This window comes from Xiphophorus maculatus, chromosome 4, assembly GCF_002775205.1.
Source record: "Xiphophorus maculatus strain JP 163 A chromosome 4, X_maculatus-5.0-male, whole genome shotgun sequence".
Taxonomy (NCBI): Eukaryota; Metazoa; Chordata; class Actinopteri; order Cyprinodontiformes; family Poeciliidae; genus Xiphophorus; species Xiphophorus maculatus.
Genome location: NC_036446.1, coordinates 27,603,390 through 27,628,183, shown reverse-complemented (window position 1 = coordinate 27,628,183; position 24,794 = coordinate 27,603,390). Strand labels below are relative to the sequence as shown.

General features: G+C 39.6%; 1 protein-coding gene across 3 annotated transcripts in view; it reads left to right on the top strand.

Annotated features, from left to right (window-relative positions):
* The window catches only part of LOC102230312 (protein unc-13 homolog C), a 156,258-nt gene that overhangs the window by 66,124 nt on the left and 65,340 nt on the right, over positions 1–24,794 (top strand). For all 3 annotated transcript variants that reach the window (XM_023332688.1, XM_023332689.1, XM_023332687.1), the window contains 2 exons: positions 9,203–9,292; positions 12,994–13,122. In XM_023332688.1, the coding sequence (XP_023188456.1) occupies positions 9,203–9,292; positions 12,994–13,122 (219 nt within the window). The remainder of the gene's footprint in view (positions 1–9,202; positions 9,293–12,993; positions 13,123–24,794) is intronic.

Sequence of the window (24,794 nt, the reverse complement as noted above, 5' to 3'; positions counted from 1 at the left end):
CGAGACGGGCTGAAGTCGCTAATAGTGAGGGGTACGATTAAGAGGACTTGGCAACGGAGGTGGATCTGAAACGGATGAAGAAGAAGAAGAAGAAAAAAAAGGTGCGGAAGGATGACAGAGAAGGAGAAGGGGGGTAAGTGAAGGAGAGAAGGCCCCTGCTATCGTCACACGGCCCTGGCTGTCTGCCTGCGAAGGAAAAGCCGCGACATATCACATTGCGTTCACCTGCCAGCTCTGCCCTGCTGTTCTCTTATCAACGTCGCCACAGACCGGCGGTTCACGCACGCCCTCTCATCCACAAGCCCTTCCGTTCTTTGTTTTGTTTTTTTCTTTCCGTGGCGTCCCGCAGAGCCGACCTGCCACTGTTCCGCCGTAATAAGATTCAGATCTGGCTGCTCCGCTCACTCACCATATGGATTTCCCTATAATGTCAGTCTGAGGGAGATTGAGTTTGCTTTTGTAAAACAGAGGGGCTTGAATCAGCAGAGAGAGGGAGCTTGGAGTTCAGCTGTCGCTCCACATTTGACCACATATGCACTTTTTTTCTCCCCTCCTCCTCCTTCTCCTTCAGCTTTGCTCCCGACGGCGCTGATGCATGGTGACACCTTGTATAGCAAATCTCTGCTAGCTGGGATTTTGCAAGTCTCTCTGGGTAGAGCATTAAATTGCTGGGTGGGACGGGGCATTCATGAAGCAGAGTGGTCTTCGCCAAGTTTTTTTTTTTTTTTTTACTTTTTTGCAGTGGTTTTGTGCTAGCCGTTTGTTTATTTCCGCACTTGGAACCAGATTTAGATTCTAACTATAGGCAGAAACAAACACCAACCAACAAGTCCAGCAAATGAGAGCGACTTGCAAGAATCTGGTGTCGGGTCACGGTTCTTTAGCCACAAACAGCAAATGGAATAAAATCATTAAAGAAATATAACATTTTTTTTACATTTTTAATAACAAACAATTCCATCTAGATAGATAGATACTCACTCACTCACTCACTCACTCACTCACTCACTCACTCACTCACTCACTCACTCACTCACTCTCCCCCCCATTTGGAAATCCAACACAATTTTGACAATTCATCCCCCCCAAAAACATTTTTAAAAATATCAAGCACATTTAATGCCAAAAAGATCATTTACAGGTTCTGTTAGGTAGCTTCTGTTTTTCATGAAACCAGCTGAAAGCTTCTCTCTTCCTTCTGCTCTGCTTTCAGCCGTTGGTATTTTTTCTCCTGTGCCATCTACGTAACAGATATGTAGCTTTGGTCTTTCAGAAAGTAATACTCTCTTTCTGAGGCTTTAAATGACATTGACATAGAAAGACTTTCCTTTAAATTCTGGCAGGAAAACTCACTTAAATGTGGGCTAGCCGAAAGATGCTACCTGAGCTGGTATTTTAAGTCAGATCTGTATGCAAACCTTGTTTACACATTTAGCACCTTTAAATCCTTCCGAGAAATATCGGTGTTCAGAGAAAACATTGAGGAATTTGTTCTGTTAGTTTAGTTTGGTTTAGTATCTGCCCCATTTTCTTAAAAAGGAGTTCAGGGATTTTTACAGTGACACAATTCTGGTTTGCTGCTTTAAACGTTTTCTTTTGCTTCCTGTACTGATAAAGAGAAAGCAAACCACAAATCATCCCAGTTGCCCAATTATCCCCGTTTTCTCATCCTCACAAGAAAGGAGAGAAAACATAATTTTATCGTTTCTCGAGGAAAGAATTGTTTGGGAAACAAAAGCTTTGGGTGCACAGAAAGTATTTGGGATTATCTAGTTCTTTGCTGAACAAAACCTGCATAATCCAGATCTTGCCGTTGCAAACGCATGATAGACAATGTAGAGAATCCCACCAGAGAAGGTAGGTTTTTATCACCTGTCACATAGGGCGGGGGATAAGACACCTTCCCGGCAAAACTGTCGAGGAAAAACGTGAAAATCTCGAAAGTCGTTGAAATGATTGAACGTGTAAAGTTTTTGCTTGGTTGAAAAACAAATTAACGAGCTACAGAACAATATTTACGGCACCTTTGATGAGTATTTGCAATGAGAGACGAGGAATTCTCTGCTTAACGCAGAAGTGGGCCACGGTGGCTGCAGCTATTTGCATCTGAGTCATCACGCCTCTCTCTGTATCCGTTTTCCTTTTTTTCATTTTTCCTTTTTTTTTTTTTACGGGAGATCCCTTGAGTTTCCCTGTTCAGATGAGACCACCACACGCGCACGCTGGTTCTGCTTTGAATCTTGCGGAGGTTTATGTCGGTTGAACAATCTTATTAAGCACAAAACACACAGCTATCGGAGCGCTGTCTCAGATCAAATATACCCATAAACACTCGGTGGATTCAAACAAAAATACAACTACATAAATGTTTGGAAATACTACTCAGCAGAAAATGTTACATGTTGCAGTTTTGGGTTAAGAACGTATTTTATAGCTGATATTTTGAACAACTATTCAGTTCAATAACTTAAAAAAAACAACCCCAAAACAATTCACAACAAAATGAATTAAATAAATAACCAACTAAAACTTAAATCTATATTCAGTATTTCAATCCAATTAATACTTAATGCAGTATATTCATTTTTGAGACTAAAAACAGTGATTTTGTCACATTACAGCCACAAACTTCAATCTACATTATTAACTGAAGACACTTTGGTAAGATGAGACCAAGCATAGCTTTTTATTTTTTTTGGTCTGAAACAAAACTTATACTGCTCTTTATGCTCGTTTTCACACTGTGAAACATGGCGCTGGCAGAATCATGCTGTGGGATTTCCTTTTTATTTTTTTTTTTCCCCCAGCAGGGACAGAGTTGATAGGAAAATACATGAAGCTAAACCCAATTGAAATCTAAACTGAGGCAGAGGTTCACCTTCAGGAAGGCACAAAGCACTGCCAGATGACGGAATAGTTTGGCTTAAATCATATTCATATGTTAAAATGGAGCAGGAAAAGTCCAGAACTACATTAAAAGGGCATATCTGTGGCATAACTTGGTAACTGAGATAATTTACAGTCTGTAGTTGGGTTGAACAATGAAGGGATGTGCTATTAAGTATTGATTCAGATTATAATTGTACACCACACTTTTAAAAAGAGACAAAAAACAGTCTAAACCACAGATATCTTACAATTAACTGTTTTGCACAACTTTTATTAATTTTTTGGCATAAAATCTCCTTTAAACTTTTGAAGGTTTCAATTTTAACTGAAAAAAATAAAACATTCAAGTTTTAAAAGTATCTTAGCAAACCACTGTACAAACAGTCCTGCTCTGATCATCATAAATTAAGATCGAATTCAGGAATCATGGAATGACAGATGTGTCCGTGCCGATATTTAGCATGCTGTTTAAATTACAATGGCCTAACTAAGAGTTGTTTCCACACACTAGCTTCAAAGCTCTATATGGTAAATTGCATAGGCCTGCATAAACACTGGATTTGTGAAACGGTTTGAAGTTGGTAATGATTTGCTTGCTCTTCCTCGCTGTGTGAACTGTTTTTTTGTTTTTTTTTTTTGTTTTTGATGATAAGCAGCAGCTGCTGCTGCCGCTGCTGCAGAGTTTGGGCTCTGGTCCAAAATAAGATCCGGCGCCGACAACACCAGAGACAAACACCTCAAAGCTCATCAGCATCACTTGCTCCCTGTCATCTTTCTAAGGCACTGATGATGTTTGTCTTGACTTTTGGCTCACAGATGGATTCCCTGCTTTAGTTTACTCATCTGACGGTGCTGGTGTTTTTTCTCCATCTCTCCTGTGTTTTTTGTTTGTTTTTTTTCTTCCCGTTTCTTCTACTGAGCTTGCTTCTTGCTGTCACTGTCGCTTTTCAGACAACAGCTCAGATAGCTATAGCTCTCTTTTTGACATTATTGTTAACACCTGGAGAAAGGAACCCCCTAATGTACAGCGTTTTTCAGACTGCATATCATTTGTTGCCCTCTAGCGTTTTCACATCATGTCAAGTTGCAGTCAGCTTGATGACGTTTATCAGAAATTGTGTGCGTTGTAAACCAGTGCTGTAATAGTTTTTCACTATAGTTTAGTTTTATTTTATTGTGACTTTATATTTGTCTAATTCAGTTTTTAGAGTGGGTTTGCTAGTTTTTACTAGTCATTATTAGTTAAATTAAACTTAGTTTAAGTTTAGTTATTGTCACAGTTTTAGTTTTTTCCATACTTCAGGCCATTTTTGGTGCGGAATTCAGTACTTTATTACAATACTTAATACTGAAAGTATTGTGATTATAGATATATCGTTTGGATAATGAATACTCAGGAGAAGATACCAAAAATCAAAATGTATCAAATCAATGATGGGACAACAAATCCCAAATATAAAACTATATTTGTGGCCATTTTGCGGATTAGCATAATCAATTTCACATCACAAAAATGAAGGACATTTTCGTGATGTTTTAGTTAGTTTTATAAATCCGTAATATAGTTGCAGTTAGTTTTAGATTTTTTTCCCACTAATTAACGTCTTTATTCATTTCAGCTAATGGAAATGTTTTCTCAATTTCAGTTTTTGTTATTTCGTTAGTGTTAGCTGACCTTGCTGTAAACAACCGTCCTCCACTGCGAAGAGAAAACTGCTGAGCCAAACAGGTTTGCAACAACAGACAGACTTCAGTTCGAAAACAGCGGAGAACCTCGACGTCATAACTCCCCCTCCTGCGAATGTGTCCTGAGAAATCAAACTCTATGGGACAAATCCCAGACAGAGCACTCAGGGGAAATGAGAATCCAGCAGATTGCAAAGGAAGGCAAATAGGCCCAGATCTGCTTTAGAATCTGTGACACTGTATCTGCTATTTACAGATTCTCTTCTGACTGACCTTGAGAGATATTTTGCAAAGGAGATTGGACAAAGCAGTCAGAGACATATTCCCCGCCTTTGTGACTGCAGGTTAAAAAACTTTCACGCCACACTTTTCAGGTTTTTACCTGCACAAATTTTCCTTCCATTTCACAATTTCTCTAAAATAGAATAGAATAGAATAGAATTACTTTATTCATCCCAGCAGGGAAATTATTTCGCAGTTACAGCAGCATAGAGACAAGACACACAACATCCACCACTGAGTAGCAATTGTAGACAAGATAAAATAAGAATAAAATGTGACATGCTGTCAATATAAAAAGCAGCTTAGAGCAGTCCTTGCAAGGATTCAAAATGCAGAACAGAATGTATATGTAAATATATGTACAGCAAGTGTGCCACAGTGCAGTTGTGCAAAATTGGACTGATTAGTGCAGAACAATGATTTAGCTTTTATTGTACAGTGAGGTGGCATGTGGCAGGAAGGATTTCCTGTATCTGTCCCTACGACAGCGGAGCTGGAGCAGCCTATGTGAGAAGGTGCTCCGCTGTCTGTCCACTATGTGGTGGAGAGGGTGCTGTTTATTGTCCATAATAGACAGAACCTTCTTCAGTGTTCCAGCTCAGTGTGATTGCCCGGTTTTGGGGGGATGATGATTGTGTGTGTTTATAAATGGAGAACATAATGCTTTAATAACAACCCTGAGCGTCCTGTTCATCAAACTGTAAACTAACAACTTACAGCCTGATGGCGAAGACATTTTGTGGGACTTACTCCTCTCTCTAAATCACTTTGGAATATCAAGTATTTCTGAAATGAAGAGGGTGCTGTTTATTGTCCATAATAGACAGAACCTTCTTCAGTGTCCTCCTCTCCACCACAGTTTCCAGGGACTCCAGCCTTAGTCCCAGTACAGAGCCAGCTTTCCTGATGATTTTGTCTAGTCTATTAGAGTCGCCGGCTCTGATGCTGCTTCCCCAACACACAGCAGCAAAGAAGATGGCACCGACATCAAACATCAAACTGCAAGTTTTTGGATGTTTTCTTTAACTGTTCAAGTGGAGGCATTGGTCTTCTATTAAACCATACTTCATATTTTACAGATTTTGTGAACATTATGCAGTATAAAAGCAACAAAAAGGCTACCACTGGTTGGCATTCATGACTCTCACGCAGCTGAATCAACTGTCACTCAATACCTGACTTAAGTTGGACCTCACTAGCCACAGTTAGCAGTAAAATGTTCTTGTTTTCCTGAATCCATTACTTAAAAGCTAAACCTTGAAGCCTTTTTTTGTCCAAACAGAAGTAGAAAATAAGACTTTATTTTTAGTGTGCAGATTTAAATTCATTATTACGTGAGGGTCAGATAGAAGGCAGAGCGAAAAATGTGAAAACCACGCATTTTGGAGTGCAGTTTCAGCTCTTTTCGATGTCACTTTTATTTGATATAAATGCTAATGTCACCATCAATATATTCTCTGTAAAACCAGGAGAGCTTTTTCTTACTTTACATGAGAATGCTGCAGACTTACCGTATTATGCCTCATTGAAATACACACAACGGACTTAAGTCAGTGTATTAAAGCTGCAGTGAGTGCGATACGATGAGTGTCTCCGACATGTCTAATATTCAAATTGTTCAATTGTATGCGGAAAGGGAAATAATGCCATGCTCTCCAGCTATACTGTGTCGATTTCTAACTACAATTTCTCTTGAATACAATCTGACCTAAAAGGAATTGTTAAATAAAAAAAAACAACCAGTAATTCAACATGTTCATAAATGCAAAACCATATTTTTGATGTAATCTATCAACCACATTCCTTAGATCTAGCTACAGTGTTAAAATAATATTTATATATATATCATAAAAAAAACAACAACAACTTTTATTAGGTCTTTTGGAATCAGTTGCAGAAACAGCTGAATTGTCTCAGGCTGTTTTGTCTAAATTAAGGGAATTTAAAAAGACTTGTAGGCAGTCACATCTGGCTGGAAATATGATTGACTATTATTGCCCCTTTTTTTTTCTTTTACTTAGCGGCTGGTAAATGTACTATTTTTTTTCTACACCTCGGAGAAGATGAAAAGTAATGGACGATGTGGCAAAAGCTGTGTAGAGCGTTTGTATATTTTATGGTGCTTTTGATTTCATGCTCGGATTTTGACAGTACTCAATGCTGCAGTCAAAGACATAAATAGTCCTTGTTAGATATTCAGTAGTGAAAAAAATAAGAAAAATCCTCTTTGAACAGATATAGCACATATGGTCTCTGTGGCAGCAAACAAAGACTGAGGAAGCGGATTATATGGAGCGGGGAAAAAATAAAATCTTGCCATTTTCCAAAAAGACATCAGCTATTGATTCTTGCAATAAATAGATTTTTAGTTTCAATCTTCGCAATATTAGACTTTCCTCTAGTTAAACCATTAAAATCAGCGGGGAAAATACATCAGCAGTATAACAACTCGTCTAGCAGCCTAGCGGCTAATGTGACATAGCTTGACGTTTAGCTTGATGCTAACATTCTTCATAACGATTTGGTTAGTCTGTGTAACTCGTTGCCAGCTTGTCAGATTTTTTTAATCAAGTGGTATTTTTTAAGGGATCGGTGTATCCTCAAGACAATACAATTCATAATGACATTTTTTTTGCCTGAAAAAAAAGTAGCAAACTCGTCTGCTAGGAGTTTGCTACTTTATAGCCTCATCACAACAGATCAACTGAAACACAAATATATACAGCTCTGGAAAAAAAAAGTTAAGAGACCACTTAAAATGACCAGTTCTCTGATTTTACTTTTTTTAAAGGTATTTGTTTGAGTAAAATGAACATTGGGCTTTCATTTTATGAACTACTGACAACATGTCTCCGAAATTCCAAGCAAAAATGTAGTACTTATTTGCGGAAAATGGGAAATGGTCAAAATGGCGACAGAGATGCCATGCTTTCAGACCTCAAATAATGCAAAGGAAACTAGTTCATGTTCATTTAGAAACAACAATACTAATGCTTTAACTCAGGAAGAGCTCAGAGATTAACATTTGGTGGAATAACAACAAGGTTTTCAATGGGGTTCAGTCCAGTGGTCTCTTCGTTTTTTCCAAAGCTGTTGGAAAATATATACTCCCCTATGAATAAAAATAAATCAATGTTGGGTATGTGTTGCTGTTAATAGGGAGAATCATAACGCGATAGCATTTACGCTTCTGGAAAATGGGAGCAGTATAATGGCTATAACCTCATTTCGTAATAATGCCGTTTGCATATTTTTAACACGCTGATAACCGTGACAAATTTCCTCACAGTAATCATGTTGTGCAATTTTCATCTTGCTACGTCTTCACCAGGGACTCACAGAAGCCTCTTGCAGCGTCTTGCAGACAAACCATGATGAAACACTTCAAGAATAGAGTAGTTCCTGTAAAAGCGGTGATGCGAAACAGCATCAGTAAGGCAGAAACAAAAAACAACAAGAGCAGAAGCCTCTATTGATTTTTCCTTTTCTTTTCGACATCAACAGCCAAATATAGCATATTTGCTCATAAGGATGCGTGTCGTGCTTGTTTGCCTGGCGGCTGTTTACTACTCTTTCACCTCTAAATTCGACTCTTCCTATTAATCATGAGCACGGAGGACAGAAACTGTAATTTCTCAGTAGGCCGCTGACTGTTTGTGAGACATTTAAAGGGCCTCCGCACTGTTTTCTCTCTGCTAGCTTTTTTTAGACCCTTCTGCAGTTGTTGCTGCCAATCATCTGTATCTGCTTTTTTTGCCTTCATCGCCTCTTTCATCGGCTCTCGTCCTGAAGACGTGGACGAAGGTCTGCTCCAGCTGCTCGGCGTTAATCTCAGAACTCCCCGGCGCTGCCGTCGTCGAGCTCGGAGGCCGCCGTTGAGACGGGGTGCTCTGTTTTCCGAGCCCCCAATGTGAATTTATCGACGGCGTCGAGCAAGAGACGCAACAAGAACATTTTTATTAGAGCCCGGCGAGAGCTGGAGAAGTAGGAGAATGCATGGAGCAGTAATGCGTTTCCTCCGAGCTGTCAGGGCTTTATATGCTCCCCACCCCCTGCCCCCGTCACGCTGCTCTGCGCCGCCTGATGACTTCATGCCCCTAAAATAGGGATTTTCATCAGCAGAGGCCTCCCCTGTCCACTAAACGATTAGACAGACTGTCATGTCGCCATGATTGCTTGGCATTCCTCGGTAATCAATTTTCCTGTTTTTTTGGGCCGACTAAGTGATATGACGTGTCAGGTGGAGTTGTGTGACGGTGCAAGGCTGCTTCCAGAAAGATGTCCTTCCTCCCTCATGTTGTGTTTTTTTTTTGTTTTTATTTTTGCTCTCTTTGGTTGACTGCAGGACAACTTCCCGGCAGGAAACCCGGAGCGTCTCCAGGATCTGAAGTCCACCGTTGACCTGCTTACGAGCATCACTTTCTTCAGAATGAAGGTAACGTCCAGATTTCAGAATCTAAAAAGCCAGACATTAAGAGGGGCAGTATTGTGTATTTTCCAGGTATCATCATTTAGCATCATTTTAAAGCACAATCAAGTAATTGCGTTGCCTTCAGTTGTTATAGAAATTTTACTTCATGATTTAACACCTTGAAATTGGGCCTTGGTCGCTCTGAAAACTTTTTTCTGAAACTCCGCCTTCAGGAAGTCAGCACATCTCTCCTCTATTAACCCTTCATCAACATTTTTTTTTTTTACCAGCGTTACACTAAGAAGTAGCTCATAAAATGAGCTCAGCAGATGCATGGTTCCACCAGGTGTTTGCTATTTGCTTCTGGCTAGTCTGAAGGAGCTGGATCGGGGAAGCTTGGGAACTGGAGCTACTTGGAGGAGCTTCTTCTCAAAGACAGAGCTAGGTCCAGCGATGCGTATTGCTCGGCTGAATGGTTGCCACGGGAGATTAAACGATTTCTCAAACATGCATGAAAGAATCAAGGCAACACTCCAGGAATTAATTTTGATGACGGAATGGCATTACAACATGATGTAAAGCTCAAAAAAGTAGATTTTACAGTATACTGCCCCTTTAACACAGATTGTACGTAAAATATGACAGGAATGCGTGGGCTGTATGTTATATTTGACTCTCACAGTCCCATTGCCGTTACGATTAATTACATTTTCTGACACACACTGATTGTGTCGCTCCTCTGGAGGTGACTGGCGGTGCACGGGCTAAGCACCGTTAAAAAGCATAGTGTGTGTTGACATGTGTTCTGTTACTTGGTTAGGTACTTTTTAAAAGTTTTTCTTTTTATCTTGTTTGTACTGCTGCTGCCTTTTCAAAAGCCTCTTGGGAATGAATATAGCTGTATTCAACTGAACTGAATACTTTCTGTTACAGATAGAAACCAACTATGATTCCAGCTAATTCTGAATAAATCCATTTAAAATCTGAACAATTTATCATCTTATTAATTTATTGTTGCAAAAAGCTAATACGTTTAGCATCTGCTGCAGAGCTGCTGTCTTTCTCTGAGGTGTTGACCTGTTTTCAACAAACAACCCTCATAGTGTGTTTAAAATTATCCTTGCCATGGTTCCAGTGGCCCTTTGAAATGCCAGTGGAGGTTATTTTGACCCAGTGTCAGAAGAGCCTTTGAAATGACAAGTGTGACATTTAAAAAAGGGCTACTCTTGCTAAATTTCTCTCTTTGTTTTATGTATTTTTAGTAGAATAAGACTCGACCAGGAAGAAAACAAAAAAACAAAGCAAAACTTTCCATTGAAAAGTTAATCTCACTGTAAAGGTAGCTACTTCTGGCTTATTGTGTACTATAGGCAGAAGTACTAATGAGTTCCCATCATCCATTAATGTTATGCCTGGATCTTACAAATTGTGTTTTAATTCATTTTAATGAGATCAAGAAAGATCAGTTAACTCAAACAAATTGAAGCGTTATCCATTGTATTCGATAATATAGGATTATTCTAAATGTGAAAACCTCCACCCACATATAAAATTAAATTATTTAAGACCCATTCCATTTATTTTGCACGTGCTGCGTCCTGCTTTAAAACGGCTTCACGGTCCTACAAATGCTCTGCGCGTCGTAACGACCACTTGGCCGCTCTGGAGTCAAAAAGTCACCGCCATTTTCCTCGTTCCCCTGCTCCTCCTCTGGCAAACTACAGGATGCTGACTTGTTTCCAGGCGACAAGAAAAGCTCGGCTCCTTCCAGCTCCCTTTCTGTGGGTGGGTGGGTTCGGCGCACTGAGGCAGAGCTGAGATGGCAGCTGTGAGCGGAGGAATGAAAACTGTCACTTTAGGTCATCAAAGCCTTCACTCTGTGCTGTACCGATGCTGAGCCCCACTGTGTGTACGGCGTGCACCGCTGCTCACACACAGCCACGGCCTCTGCTTTTACTGTGACCCGCACAAGCACCTAAATGCTGGAGCCTCCAACACCAGCTAAGGTTCATTTATAAATCAGGGGATGAAAAAACTCCCGATTTGTTTAAACATTTAAACAAGAATGATTGGTACCGCTTTACAATAAGGCTCCCCTTATAGATTTTCAATAAATAGTTCATATATATGTTATTAATTCACCTCTAGACGCATTATAAGTCATAAATAAGTGTTTATTATGCATTAACTAAGGGTGAGAAGGAGAAGAAAAATCTACTGGTTTCTTGCCAAATAATGAACCAAGTCTGTTCACTTCTATATTTGATCTAGAGTTGTTATGCTAAACGTTTTAGACTACCTTGTAAGCACAATAAGTATATGTAAACATATTTATTTGCAGCAGAAAGTCTCTTTATCACTCTTAATTAATAGAGCGTTATAGGGCTGTTGCAAACAATTATTTTAGTAATTGAGTATTCTATCGATTATTCTGACGATTAATTGAGTAATCAAATAAAAACTTGATAAGAAAAATATTGGTAAATTCTTTCACCAGTTATTTTAAAGATGCTTATTGTTCCCCAGAAAAACAATACAAACCTGGACATTATTATAAATCAATGAAATTCCCCTTGAACGTGAAAATTGAACTTTATGCACTTGGCTTTCGTCAACAGCTCAGAGGCGGGAGTGAGAGCGTGGCGCAACATAAACAACGACCCAGCCGGAACACGACGCGCTAAATAATGAAACATAACTTAACGGAGCTTCGAGGCAGGTGATTTTCCTCGAGGAATTTTAATAACTGAGGTTCTCGAATCATTCAAGGAATCGCTGCAGCCCTAAACCATTATTAGTGATTTCTAAACTGTTTATTAATGAATGGATAATATATCTGTAAACTGTTTATTAGCGATCAATAAGGAGGGCCTTTTCGAAAAGTGGTAATGAATTATTGTACTGTTAATACCTTATTATGTAAGCATTGGTATTTTGTGAAATTTGAACAGTGGGAAAAAGAAAAAGTGCTTTAAAACTGCTTTGTGGTTGTGCGTAGCTTTGACAGGGAAAGAAATTAGAATTGCATCAACCAAAACCATAGTTGATGTTTTTATCAACTTTTATCTCCTCAACCGAGTGATTAACTTCCCCGTGTTTTCTGGACGGCTCTCAAACTGAACCACCACAGGTGATTACTCTTCCTACAATGACTCTCTTTTATCACCTTCTGATTGTCTCTGACGTAAAATAAAACAATTCTGGTCACTGAGCCGCTGTCAGAGTGATTTCAGCACGGCGCTCTATAAGCTGTCGTGTCACTGCCCCGAAGCTGTTGCTAGGCAACTGAGTTGCACTGGGAGCAGGTGACACAGAGATTGGCCCAAAAGTTTCCCCGCAACAAAATTGTTCCGGTTTAGTCTATCGAATGCATTTCGATTAGTGTCTTTTTTAAGATTTACAATGTTAATAACAATTAAAGAAAAACACGTGGAACCACAAAAAAAACAAAAACTGTTGAGCCTGTCCTATGTGCTTCAAACATTTTCGTTTTTATTGAGGGGTAACCAAGAAAAGCGTTTGTTCCCCCTGTTAGCACTGGTTTGCACTGTGTAGCACATCTTTGAAAGCTGAAAAAAATTACAGGAAGGTTTCCCACAATACAAAGCCGTCAGAAAGTTAATACTTGCTGTTCTTTCCTACGTTCTTTCCAAGTGTGTTTTTTTTAAATGATTTCAATGGTGTATAAATTCTTCAGCGACCATTTTGTATTTATGCTTCTGCAGGTGCAAGAGCTCCAGAGTCCACCAAGGGCCAGCATGGTCGTAAAGGACTGCGTGAAAGCTTGTTTAGACTCTACGTACAAATACATTTTTGACAACTGTCATGAGCTCTACAACCAGCTTCTCGACCAGGTAATCCCGGTTTGTTTTTGTATTTCTACCTCCACATTCAGTGACCGAGGTCGTCAGAGGACAGACAGCAGCACGGGAACCAAGTCGCAGTCTTGGTCAAGTTGTGGATCTTACGTTTGTGGAGGAGCGGAAACACCTCCTGTTTAAAGTTTGGTGAAAAATGTTTGTCTTCAGTTAAGGTGAATGAAGTTTTGATTGAGCTACGTGGACAAAATAAAGAAAAGAAGCTGCAAAAGACATGATGGCATATGTCGAAGAATCAACAAAGTAATCGTGTTGCCTTATAAATGTAATATATTACTTATAAAATATATTCTTAGTGATCCAAATGTTTTTATGTTTCCCGTGACAGTTTGCTTCAATACTGGTAGCATTTTGCTTCCAAAAACCTTGGTAGTCTTATTTTCCCATAGCCGTAGTTTAAACCTGACATTCGCAGCAAGTCCAGCTTGTGCTTTTTATACGATTTTGCAGCTCTATTTTTTCCAGCGTGGAATCAGCACTTTGCCCGTTCTCCTTTGATCTATCCTATTTAGCTGCAGTTGACGCTTTTTTTTTTTTTTACAGCAGAGACTTTCGGTAAGTGGGTGAGACGACAGCTTCACTGACAGCTTGCTGGTGTTCAGGCTGTAAAAAAACAAAGAGTTTTCTGCTCGCCTTTTGGCAGAAGGGGGGATTGTCCCATGTTTTAATACTATTTCTTATAAACAGCAAAAAATGAAGAGAAATTTTTCTTTAATAACACTGTCGCGCTCTCGTCGAAATACTTTCATCAACGCAAACCTTTGCACCGTCATGAAAGTTACATCTTCCCTTTCAGTTTTAGTGTGTTTGTATTGATAGGTGGCGATGTTGGGAAAGATATAAATCCATCCCGTCACGGCTGGAAATCAATAGTCTATATGTCGCACCTGGCATTTACCAGGCTGTAAAATGTTCAGTGTTTATTTTAACTTTGACTTGAAGAGTCTGGAGCAAAGATGAAAGCAGGTTGGGGGGGGGAGCATTTCTCAGACAAATTTATTTAACTGATTTCATCCTTTTAGGGACCATGTTGATTTCTCAAGAGCACAAAAACCTTTTTAGGAGTAATCTTGGAATACACAACATATTCAACCGTGGCCCATAGCTCCCAGTTATATCTGTTTTCATCTGTGAAATTGAGGAATGTGCAAAAGAGTTTGAGAGAAATGAAGTTAGCAAACAGAAGCGATGCAAACAAGTGGAGGTTGCTGAAAGGGGAGATGAAGCCACATTTGGAATGCTGAACTCTGGCACCCTAAAAGAAAATTGGCGATAAGTGAGGATTTATGTGTGGAGGATGAAATTAAAAAAGACTAATATCACAGAAAAGTAGCTTGGAGAGCTAACAGACCAGCACACCTTCCTAGGGATTTAAAAGTGTTTTGTGGTAAACCCCTTGTACTTGTCCCTCACAAAAGTAGTAAATGACCGTAGCTTGCTAAGCAATCAGTCAAAAACGGCTGAATATTATTTTCTTGTTTTGCTCATTTGGACAAGGCACTGACAAAAAAAAGAGAGTTGTGGCTGAAATTATTTTTTACGGAAAATAATGTTTATTTGATACAATGTGTGTACATACAACCAGATGTTTTGTACTGACAGAGGACACACGAGAAGGGAAATAGTTCAGCTACACAAATAACAACTGCAGTGACCTTGGTGGTGGGGCTGTCGACTCCCTGCCTGAGCTGTCTGCCCTAGCAGTAGGAGAAACCCTAGCAGTTATGAAAGATAAAAAGAAAAAGTGCAATGAAGAAAACATATTTTGATGAATTAGGAGAAATTCATTCTTCTCAACCCCGTTTACTTAGCTATGTTTCCTGGATTCTTATTATTTTCCGCTGGACATATTCCGATTAGAAATGTTGGTTTTGTCAAAAGAAAAAAAAAAGGAGGGGAAAAGCGTTCTCTTTTTACAGTCATTGGTTTGATAGACATTTTTTGTAACCTCATTTTTGCAAAAGTCATCCTTGTTTATTTTATAATTATTAGTATGCTTTGAAAAACAACAGCCGAGCAGATTTAGTTATATTTTATACAAAATTAATTCTGCAGGGCTTTTAATGCTAGGCTTTTAAAATGTTAAACACCACTGAAAAAAAGGCTTATTAAAACATCTGAATGATCCGAAGGAGAGCAGTTTTCAGTTTGTGTGACTTTCATCGCCTCGGTTTTCTGCCCTTTTGGTTTCACTTCAGAAAGTAATCAGTCAAAACGCAGCGCCACCCAACTATTTTTACGGCTTAATTCTTAAAAAGAATAGCCTTCGCAATGACAGTGATAACGTCGTCTTAGGTTGCAAGAGGCTGGAGTCTCTTCAAAAGCTGAATAATACGCTTCCTTTGTTTAGAATAGCCGGAAGGGTTGTAAGCAATTACCAAACTTATGCGATAGACACTTGTACTAATTACATTCTCATCTGCCGCCGTTTCACAGTAGAAAGACTCTCTATCAACGTTTTACTGCGTGGATGAGAAAATAACGCATCAGCCTCAACCTACAGCAAGCCCTGACGATAAGTGATTGTGTTCACGTATACTAGGTAGCCTCTGACATGGCAGAGAAAACCCATTCCAGACCCCAGTGACTGAGTGTGGCGACATGAGAGCAGCCGCGGGGTCCAGGCAAGTGGGGAAATACCCCGGCCTACGATGAGGCATCTTGCACAGTAAAACAGCGAAGATATGTGCTATTTGTGGACTACAGGAAAGGGGGATCCAGTTTAAATTATTGTCTTACTAGTTAGTCATGAAACTGAATTAATATATAAACTATATAAATTTTTTATTACTGAAATAGCAATAGTCATTCATTTAAACATGTTAGATGATAGATGATGCTGAAGTTTCTTCTGTAAGGACATTTTGTGACCTCACATGAAAAACTGTCAATCACTTTGATTAATGAGCAATTCCAATGAATGCCAATATAGCATAACTCAGCAGTCATACAGCAAAAAGTGGCAGAAGAAGTGAAGTTCTACACATCAAAAGTAAAATCTAAGTCAGCTCCGGTCCCCATGGTGATGGGTTTCCAGGCGGCCGCCTGACACCGGGCCGACAGGGGGCGCGGCTGATGGCGTGGCCTGTTCCCCGTAAGTGAGCCTTCGGGCCCAGTTAGTGGGTTCTTGGCCCCTAAAGAGCTTCCTAGTTCCTCCGAGTTTCCTAGCGTCCCCTCTAAGCTCCCTAGCTTTCCCCCCCGAGCTCCCTAGCATCTCCTCCAAGCTCCCTAGTGTTCCCAATGTTTCCTCGTTGCCCCCTAGTGCTCCTCCCGAGAACCAGCCTCCTAGTGCTCCTCCAGATTCTCCCAGAGACTCCTTGTCACCGCCTACTGTGGACCGGTCCCTGCGCCGACGTCGCCTGGCAGACCCGCCTCCCACAGCCTGGCCTCTGTGCTCTGGGCCCGGCCCCAGCACCGACGTTGCCCGCCGGACCCACATTTGGCTCCTTCCTGTGTCTCCGCCCACCCTGCTGGGTTGGTTTTTGTTGTTATTTGGACTCTGGCCCCTCGTCCTGCGCCCCTCCACTCACCCTTGTCAGGTCCTCGTCTCATTTGGTGTCATTGTGCTGTCTCTGTCTTTACGCCGCACCTCCTGGTTCCCGTCCCCAGTGCCGTGGATGTCCTCTGGACCTTCTCCGGCGCCGTAGACACCTGCCGGACCTCCCACGCGGCGGACGGCCGCCGGACTTTCCCCGCGGGTTCCATCTCCGGTGCCTCCGCCCACCCTGATGGGTTGTTTTCTGTTGTTTTTGGACTCTTGGCTCCTTCGTGTGTCTCTGCCCACCCTGTTGGGTTGTTTTTTGTTGTTATTTGGACTCTGGCCCCCCGTCCTGCGCCCCTCCACCCACCCTTGTTGTGTTTTGTTTTTCAGACTTTGAACCCTACACTGTATTGGTCCTGTCCTTCTGTGGCTTTTTCGTAGACATAGATGTACCCATTGCTGCAAACGTCAGCTGCACAGTCGATCGTTTCCAGTGATACCCGCTCATTCTCCGCCTTAAACACCAGTTCTCCACACATCAGATATGTGTAAAAGCTGCTGGTGTCAGAAGCAGTTGAATGTCTCCAGCAAATGACGGAGGACAGATGATATAGCTGAGTTCCATTTTTCACAGGAACTTCCAGGGCTGGGTCGGGTATCACAGGATGTCTATCATCTGGACTGTCCGGCCATGGCAGTATCAGGGTCATCACGTCAGTGTCATTAAAAAAGCAATCCCTCTTTTTGTTGGACTTGCAGGTGTCGCAACTTTCTGAAATTCCATTCCAATAATCCTCCAGAAGAGTTGATGTGGTGTCATTTACTTGTTCCTTTGGCAGAGGAATGACAGGACCAAGGTCACGAATAATTCGTGAACACTTCTGACAATGTTCACAGTAGTCGGTTGTATATATTTTAGTGTTTGTGTAGATGCCACACTCCGCCAGATAGTGCAACATGTAAAACAACAGGACTCCTGGCCTGTCCTGATGTTTCACATCCTTAATTTTCAGAATATCAATTAGTTCATTCTGAACAGCAAACACTTCATGTGGAGGAAAGTCTCTTCCTGGATGGCACATTGCTGTGAAGAAGCATCTCGCAAACAATGGTGTCGCTGAAAAAAGTTCAGAAATCTCCTCAGGATGCTGAGCCACAAACCTTCTGACAACAGTCAAGTTAATGATGCTTTGCGTTGTGGAATTCATCCAACAGTTAAAAAAGGAGTTGGAGAATTTACAAAAATACATGGCTGGGTAAATATTTGCATCCATGGCATCGAAATCGTTGGTGTCATTCAGATTTCCGTCTTCTGAGTTTTCTTCTTCAGAAGATGATTCCTCTGATGAAGAAAACTTATATACTTCTCCAAATTCTGTCCACGTATCCTCAGCATTTGGGCTTCCAGAACCAACTTCCTCATCCTTAGAGGAAGCATCAATGTTCTTAGTATAAATGCTGTTGTTATAGTCAGGGTCAAATTCAACATCATCTTCAGAGCTTTCTTCATCTGAAGACCATTCTTCTGATGAAGAAAGCTCAGACACTTCATCAAAATGTGGCACAACATCATCCTTATCTTTAGTGTCCAGTTTCTCACAATGGTCTGTGTAACTTTTAATTTCTGTGTCCCCAGAGAAGGTTTCAAATTCCAGCTCCATTTTGCTATCAGGAAGACATATGCTTTCCAAAGCAGCACTTTCTCCAGATGTCTTTACTGTCAAACATGTATTGGTGGTAACTTCCTCGACTTTAGAGGAAGCATCGATGTCCTTCTGATTTTCAGGAAAAATGTCAAAACTCATGTACTTCCCTGTCTTATCCTCTTCGAATTCTCCCGAAATTCCATCGTCTTTTACATCGTCTTTGGCGACAATGTCAAAACCAGAGTATTCCAATCTTCCATCTTCAGATGAGCTCTCTGTAGAAAGATCACTGTGTTTTACATCATCTTCGGAGACAATGTCAAAATCAGAGGACTCAAATCTTCCATCTTCAGATGAGCTCTCTGCATAAACATCCTTGTGTTTTACACATTCTTCAAAGAAATCTTCAAATCCAAAATACTTGTATTGTTCATCTTCAGATGAGCTCTCCTTTGAAACAACACTGTGTTTTACATCATCTTCAAAATCAAATTGTTTCGAACCTTCGTCAGTTGAGCTCTCTGCTGAAAGGTCTTCATCTTTAATCCGATATCCCAGCAACTTTTCTACTCCCTTCGTAACAAGATACCCAAGGCCCCAACCGATAGTTAAAATCATTGTGACTGAGGTTGAAATGGTTTCTAAAATCACTGTCCGAAATCGTCTCTCTATCAAAGTGTTGTACCTCCAACGTTGAAAAGCAAACTGAGAATTCTTGTATTCCAAATGATAATAATAATCGCTTGAACCTTTATGACATCATCGATGAGAACACCGATGACATGATGATGTCACACGACCTGTGTCAGGTTCTTGTTTGTTTTAGTTGCTATGGAAACACAAGGAGTTACGTATGAGATAAGACTACTGTCAATTAAAAATTCATGCGTAGACATCTAAATTTGTGAATTTAAGTCCGTAAATGTACATAAATGTAAGTTTTGTATTTATCCTGTTTTTCAACTCATACGTACGTGTAACTTTACCTATGATGTGCCCCTTTTTTAAATTTGAGCCCCTGCCCCTCCATAGGTCTCTGCACGGCCCTGCTCCTTCCCACAATTGCTAAGTCTTAGCCGGTCCGCGGTAATGAAAAGGTTGGAGACCACTGTTCTTAAAGTTTAAGGTAGAACATGTCAAAGTTTAGTCTTTCATGACTGGCATCCTCCAACTTTTAGCTGTTCCAAGTCCAACACATCTGAATGAGATAACTGAATGACTTACTCATCCACTCAACTTTCTACTGTGTCCTGCTAATATGCTAATTATGTGCAATAGTTGTGATTTAGGTGTGTTGACACAGAGATGCATTTAAAAGTTGTAGGACAGTGCTCTCTTGAGGACTGGAATTGGAAACAGCTTGGGCCAGTTTTAAAAACCATCTTTCTTTTTTTTTTTAATCATACATTTTCAGTGGCTTAAAATCCCTCCAGCAAAACTCCAGAAAGATTTCTGAAATTAGCACTTTGAATCAAAGCTGGTCCTCCCTTCCCTGTTTCACAGATTTCATTCTCATTTCTGTTGTTTACAAGAACGACAGCCAAGTCCTTGGAAAGATATAACGTAAAGTTGGCTAGCGAACTGAGACCAGCTAGTTAGCCGACAAATATCAGCTTTCGGAGGAGCAGAACAGCATGAAGCCATGATATTCTACACAAGTAGCATATAAATGCTTCTGCTAAAGTCAGCAAGTGTTTGCTCCTTTAAGTACTTCTATCTCTATGTTCATCTCTTAAAAAGTAATTGGCTCGTTTTAAACTGACACTGACTTGAACTTTATTTGACCACTTGTGACTGAAGTAGCATTTAATTCTTTTTTCCCCTCTTGAGTAACTCAAGAACTCAAGTATGTCAGTTAACCTTTGAACCACAGTTCCAAGGTTAACTCAAATACTTACAACAAAAATGTCCTTCAAGAAATAAACAAAATATTAACTTGGGCAGGAAGCTAATGTTTTGTTTATTTCTTGAAGGACATTTTTGTTGTAAGTATTTGAGTTAACCTTGGAACTGTGGTATGGAATATGTAGTAGTAATAATAATAATAAAATCGGGTTTCAAAATGTAATAAAACAAAATTAAAATTGCATTATGTAATGATCGAAAATTTGATAAAATCCAATTTTCAATCCCTTAAGCCACACATGTAATAACATTGTGTGGCGTTTATTACAAAATGTGAAAGTAGTTATTAGGGTCATTGTAGATTCATCTAAAGAAGAGAAGAAGTAAACTTCTGGCAAAAAAATCTCAGACATTTTGAGATTAATCTCAGAGATTTTCTAGAAACAAACTTTTACGTTTCTGAGCTTGAAAAGTCAAAAAAAAAAAAATCCCAGAAAAAAAAACTCTGAAAATTTGAGATTAATTTCCACGATTTCTAGAATATTTCAGAGTTTCAAAGTTCGGAAATGTTCAACTTTTAGAAATTTTCAGAATTTCATAAGTCAAAACCTAGTAAACTTATATTACTATCGGTGCCGACTTGGGCTTTGTACTTTAGAAGAGAATAGTCCTTTATTACCTCTTGAAAACCAAATGATTAAGACAAAGAAAAAAAGCACATCTTCATTATTTATTCACTGCAATTTATTGAGTTGATTATGTAAACTGATCAATATCTGGGTAAAGGAAAACATTTGATTAAATCAATTAAATCATACAGAAAAGAGGGCTTGACAAAAATGACAACAACAAGAATGGGAATGGAATTGGACAAAAGGAGCACATGCTTGTGTTTATCGGGTTCACCTACTTCAAAAGGGTCAAAATGACAGAGTATACAACAGAAAAAAAGTGGAAGAAAGGCAGCATATGCATTTCATCAGCTTCCAGAGGCAGTTGGTTGATGGACATGGAGAAGGGATCCACATTTCTTCCTTCATTCTTAAAAAATGAATAAAAGAGAAAGATGAAGACTTCCCTTCTTAGAAAGTCTCTTTTTCTTTTTTAATCCTCCTGCAGTTTTAAGAGACGGGGATTTAGACCCTACAAGTTTTTTACTCTGTACGCAGTCTGGCAGGGTGGCGCTGACCCCGTGTGTGCTTTTATGAGGTTTTTTTTTTTTTTTTTGGTGAGTATGCGGTTTCGGAAGCTGACGGGACAATTACCCCACTTCCCAGCTGTCCAACTGTGACATTTTCCGTGCTCCTGGTGAGCGTTGGGCTCGGGTTAAAGAAAAAACAAAAAACAAATGTAAAATTCTACAAAGAAGTGTTAAGGAAACTGTAATGCGGTAGAAGAATCGAAGCTTCGTAACGCTGACAAATTAATAAAACTGGAAATATACCATGAAGGAAATTGGTTTACTGATTCAATATTGAGGGATAGTTGGACGTCATTGCAAGATAATTTCCAACCCAGACAGTAAAGAAGTCCACCAACAAAGAAGTGAAACTCTGGGTTTCCTTCAAACCCGGATTTGTAGGAATTTCTACCATTTTCTGCAACAAGTAATGTAATCTCCAGATCAATAGCTATGGAACAACAAACAAAACAAGACCAAGTGTAACATACCTCACTCTGATGTGAATTTGTACTTGAAACCACTTTCGGGCCATGCCCAATGGTCTTTATTTGTTCGTATTTGTAGGCTTTGTTCTTAGATGTACATGGCAAGATAAAAAAAAAAACAGTACATAGCATAATATTTAACACAGCCATATAAATCCAAGCAATACACATTTAATACATCAATAAGACAACTTGTAGGAGTTTCAGTTCAACACATTGCCGATGCTCCTGGGAATTTGATTGTACTCCGTGAGACCAACCTTTAATCAGAAATTCAATATTTCGTGACACGTTGGTAGAATTGATCAGAAGCTCGATGTATGCTAATGCCGAATCCTCCCACTCCAGGAGCCTGAACAAGCAAACCAATCATTTAAACCGCTATGTACGCAACAGAGGAGTTATGCAAGGACTGTTTTGACGTGTCGACACTACCCACTAAAGTATGGAAACTTAGCTTAGACTCGGTGCTGCATTTTTTGCTTCCTACCATAAGTGCAATTGGAGGTGGTGTGTTCTTGGCTGTATAAAGACAGCAGATCACTCAATCACCCCTGACAATGTATGTGGGCTTGTCGCAAGTGAATACCAATGAGGAAAGGGATTCTACTGCACATTTTAGTGGGATGTACACTCTGTTCCATTTAATGGTGATGACACGACCTTCAGTGTCCTTTATGTATGCATATCATTAGACTAAGATGCTCTCACACTAGCAAAGACACTCACCTCCTGCAGAGACATTATTTTACTTTTTGTCCCCTAATCACATGCGAAGGAAACCAAAATTACAGGTTACAGCTCTCTAAAGTAACCACCTGTTATTTATCACTAGCTGTTTTTTGTACTTTTATTTAAAAGGGACAATATACATTACTTAGCACTTCAGTCAGATGTGTAAATATTTCACGTTTAGTTATAGGTGTTCATTTCTATATGCGTTCTCTGGCAGTTCGAAGGTATAAAATACATAAAAAAATAAATAGAAATTTTTTAAAAATCAGAACTTAATAAAAAAAAAATCTCTATGCGCCTGATCTTGAAAAATTACAAATAAGGAGCGCTAAATAGGCAAAAACTTGCACAAGCAGTAAGTTAGTGTGTTGGACATGATCTACAAAGATTGATTTTGGAAATTGATTGACACAAATCTGATTCTGGTTAATTGCATTTTGGGTGGTAAGTCATTACATTTGTATTCCCTCCTTCTACAGTTTCGTAATTTCTGATGATCACCATATGGATGCATATTCATGAAGGCAAACGCGCTCAATGGATTGCGGCTGGTGTGCTGGTTGATTTTGCGGACGCAATCTTGTTTTGCGTGTTGTTTGTAGATCAAGTTTGCATTTTGTACGTGCAAACCTTTGAAAGATCAGAGCCAAAGTGAATATATCATTCTTACATGGTTGCTACTACAGTTTTTGTGTGTACAGCATATACTCCCTAAACAACGTGCATTTATCAAACCTTATAAATTGCTAACAGTCTTTTTTTTTATCCATGCTTACAATTGCTTCCACGATTTGTACCTCTAAATTCTTTGCTGAATTGTGATTGGGTCAAAATTTCAACACAAGCTATCATGGGTCCACTTGATGTTGTGACAAGATTATGTCATTTTCATCTTTATTCAGGAAACAAAAATAATTGGAAAATACAATTGTTAGTAAATTTGGTCCTTTTTGATGCAGGTCATCAAAGAAGAAGAAATACCTAAACTGCTCCAGCTAAGGAGTTTAGCGAGGAATGAGTTGCCTTTTGCAGAATCAGCTGTGAACTCTCTTCTTGTTTCTTGTTGGTGTGAGATTGAATTCCTAAATGCAAAGTCAGCAAGGTAACGCATCAGCATGACATGTGTGGAATCTCCATATATTTAAAGCCTCAATCCGGAGACTAGTTGATTATCTTGGGAATCGATTGCAGTCAAAAAGATTACGTTGAGGATAAATGAATTTGTTTCACCAGACACACACGGACATGGTGTCAATGTTGTTGGTATTGTCAAATAATACAACATGGGTTATTCAAGAGCTAATTTGAATGTAATTTGTTTTAATAGAATATTGTCTCCAGAAATACAATATGCATCACCCTGTCATGTAGAGAAACAAGAAAACACACCCAGGATTTGAAGGGTTTGTTCTTAAAGTCTAGATGGTCTACAAATTTTATGTGCTCCAACTAGTTTGTGCAAGAGCATAAAGTGTACTGATGTGCTAAAAGTTTCTGTGCAGAATTAACTTTGCAAACCAGTACCTGTGTTTTCTGCACAGACTAGACTTTTCCCTCCCTGATATGCAACCTGCTTGTGGCAGATTGAGCGACTGGGATGGCTGCTTTCTAACTGGGGAGCAGTGCAGTCATGCACAGTGTGGGGGTAACAGATGGTAGTGCCAGTGAGCGGTTTTGGATTTGACACCTTTCACTGTAACGTTGGAAGAGAGATTTCCGCAACAGGCTGTGACAAAACATCCACACATACAACGTACAAATACAGCATTTGTATTTGTACGTTCTTTCAATAAAAAGAAACGTATTGAAACTTTCAATAAAAAAGTTATAATCTGGAAGATATTAGAGCTTATTGATTTGACAACATGCCATGTCTGTCTGATGTAGGCAAAAGGTGTGTTGGGGTCAAGACTGCATCAGAATGTAGTATGTTACCTTTAATGTGATGTCGCTGTCTCACTTTACTTATTTATTTATTTCTTTATTATCTACAATAACTTTCTCTGTACAGTGTGCATTCCAATGTACTACCATTTTCCCCGGGTGGTCAAATGATCGTGAGCCGAATTATTCAGAAAGCAGGTCAGGTTTCACTTTTAGTTGGACGCATTCTGCAGGCCAAACTGAGTGAAACTGCATGCAGTTTCACTCAGTTTATACATTCTGTCACTGTATAAAGACAGAATAATGGTATTACTGCATGGTTGCTGTCATAGTTAAGTCTGTCACATTAATTCTGTAGCAGCGTCTCAGATTTGCATCATACATGGGAT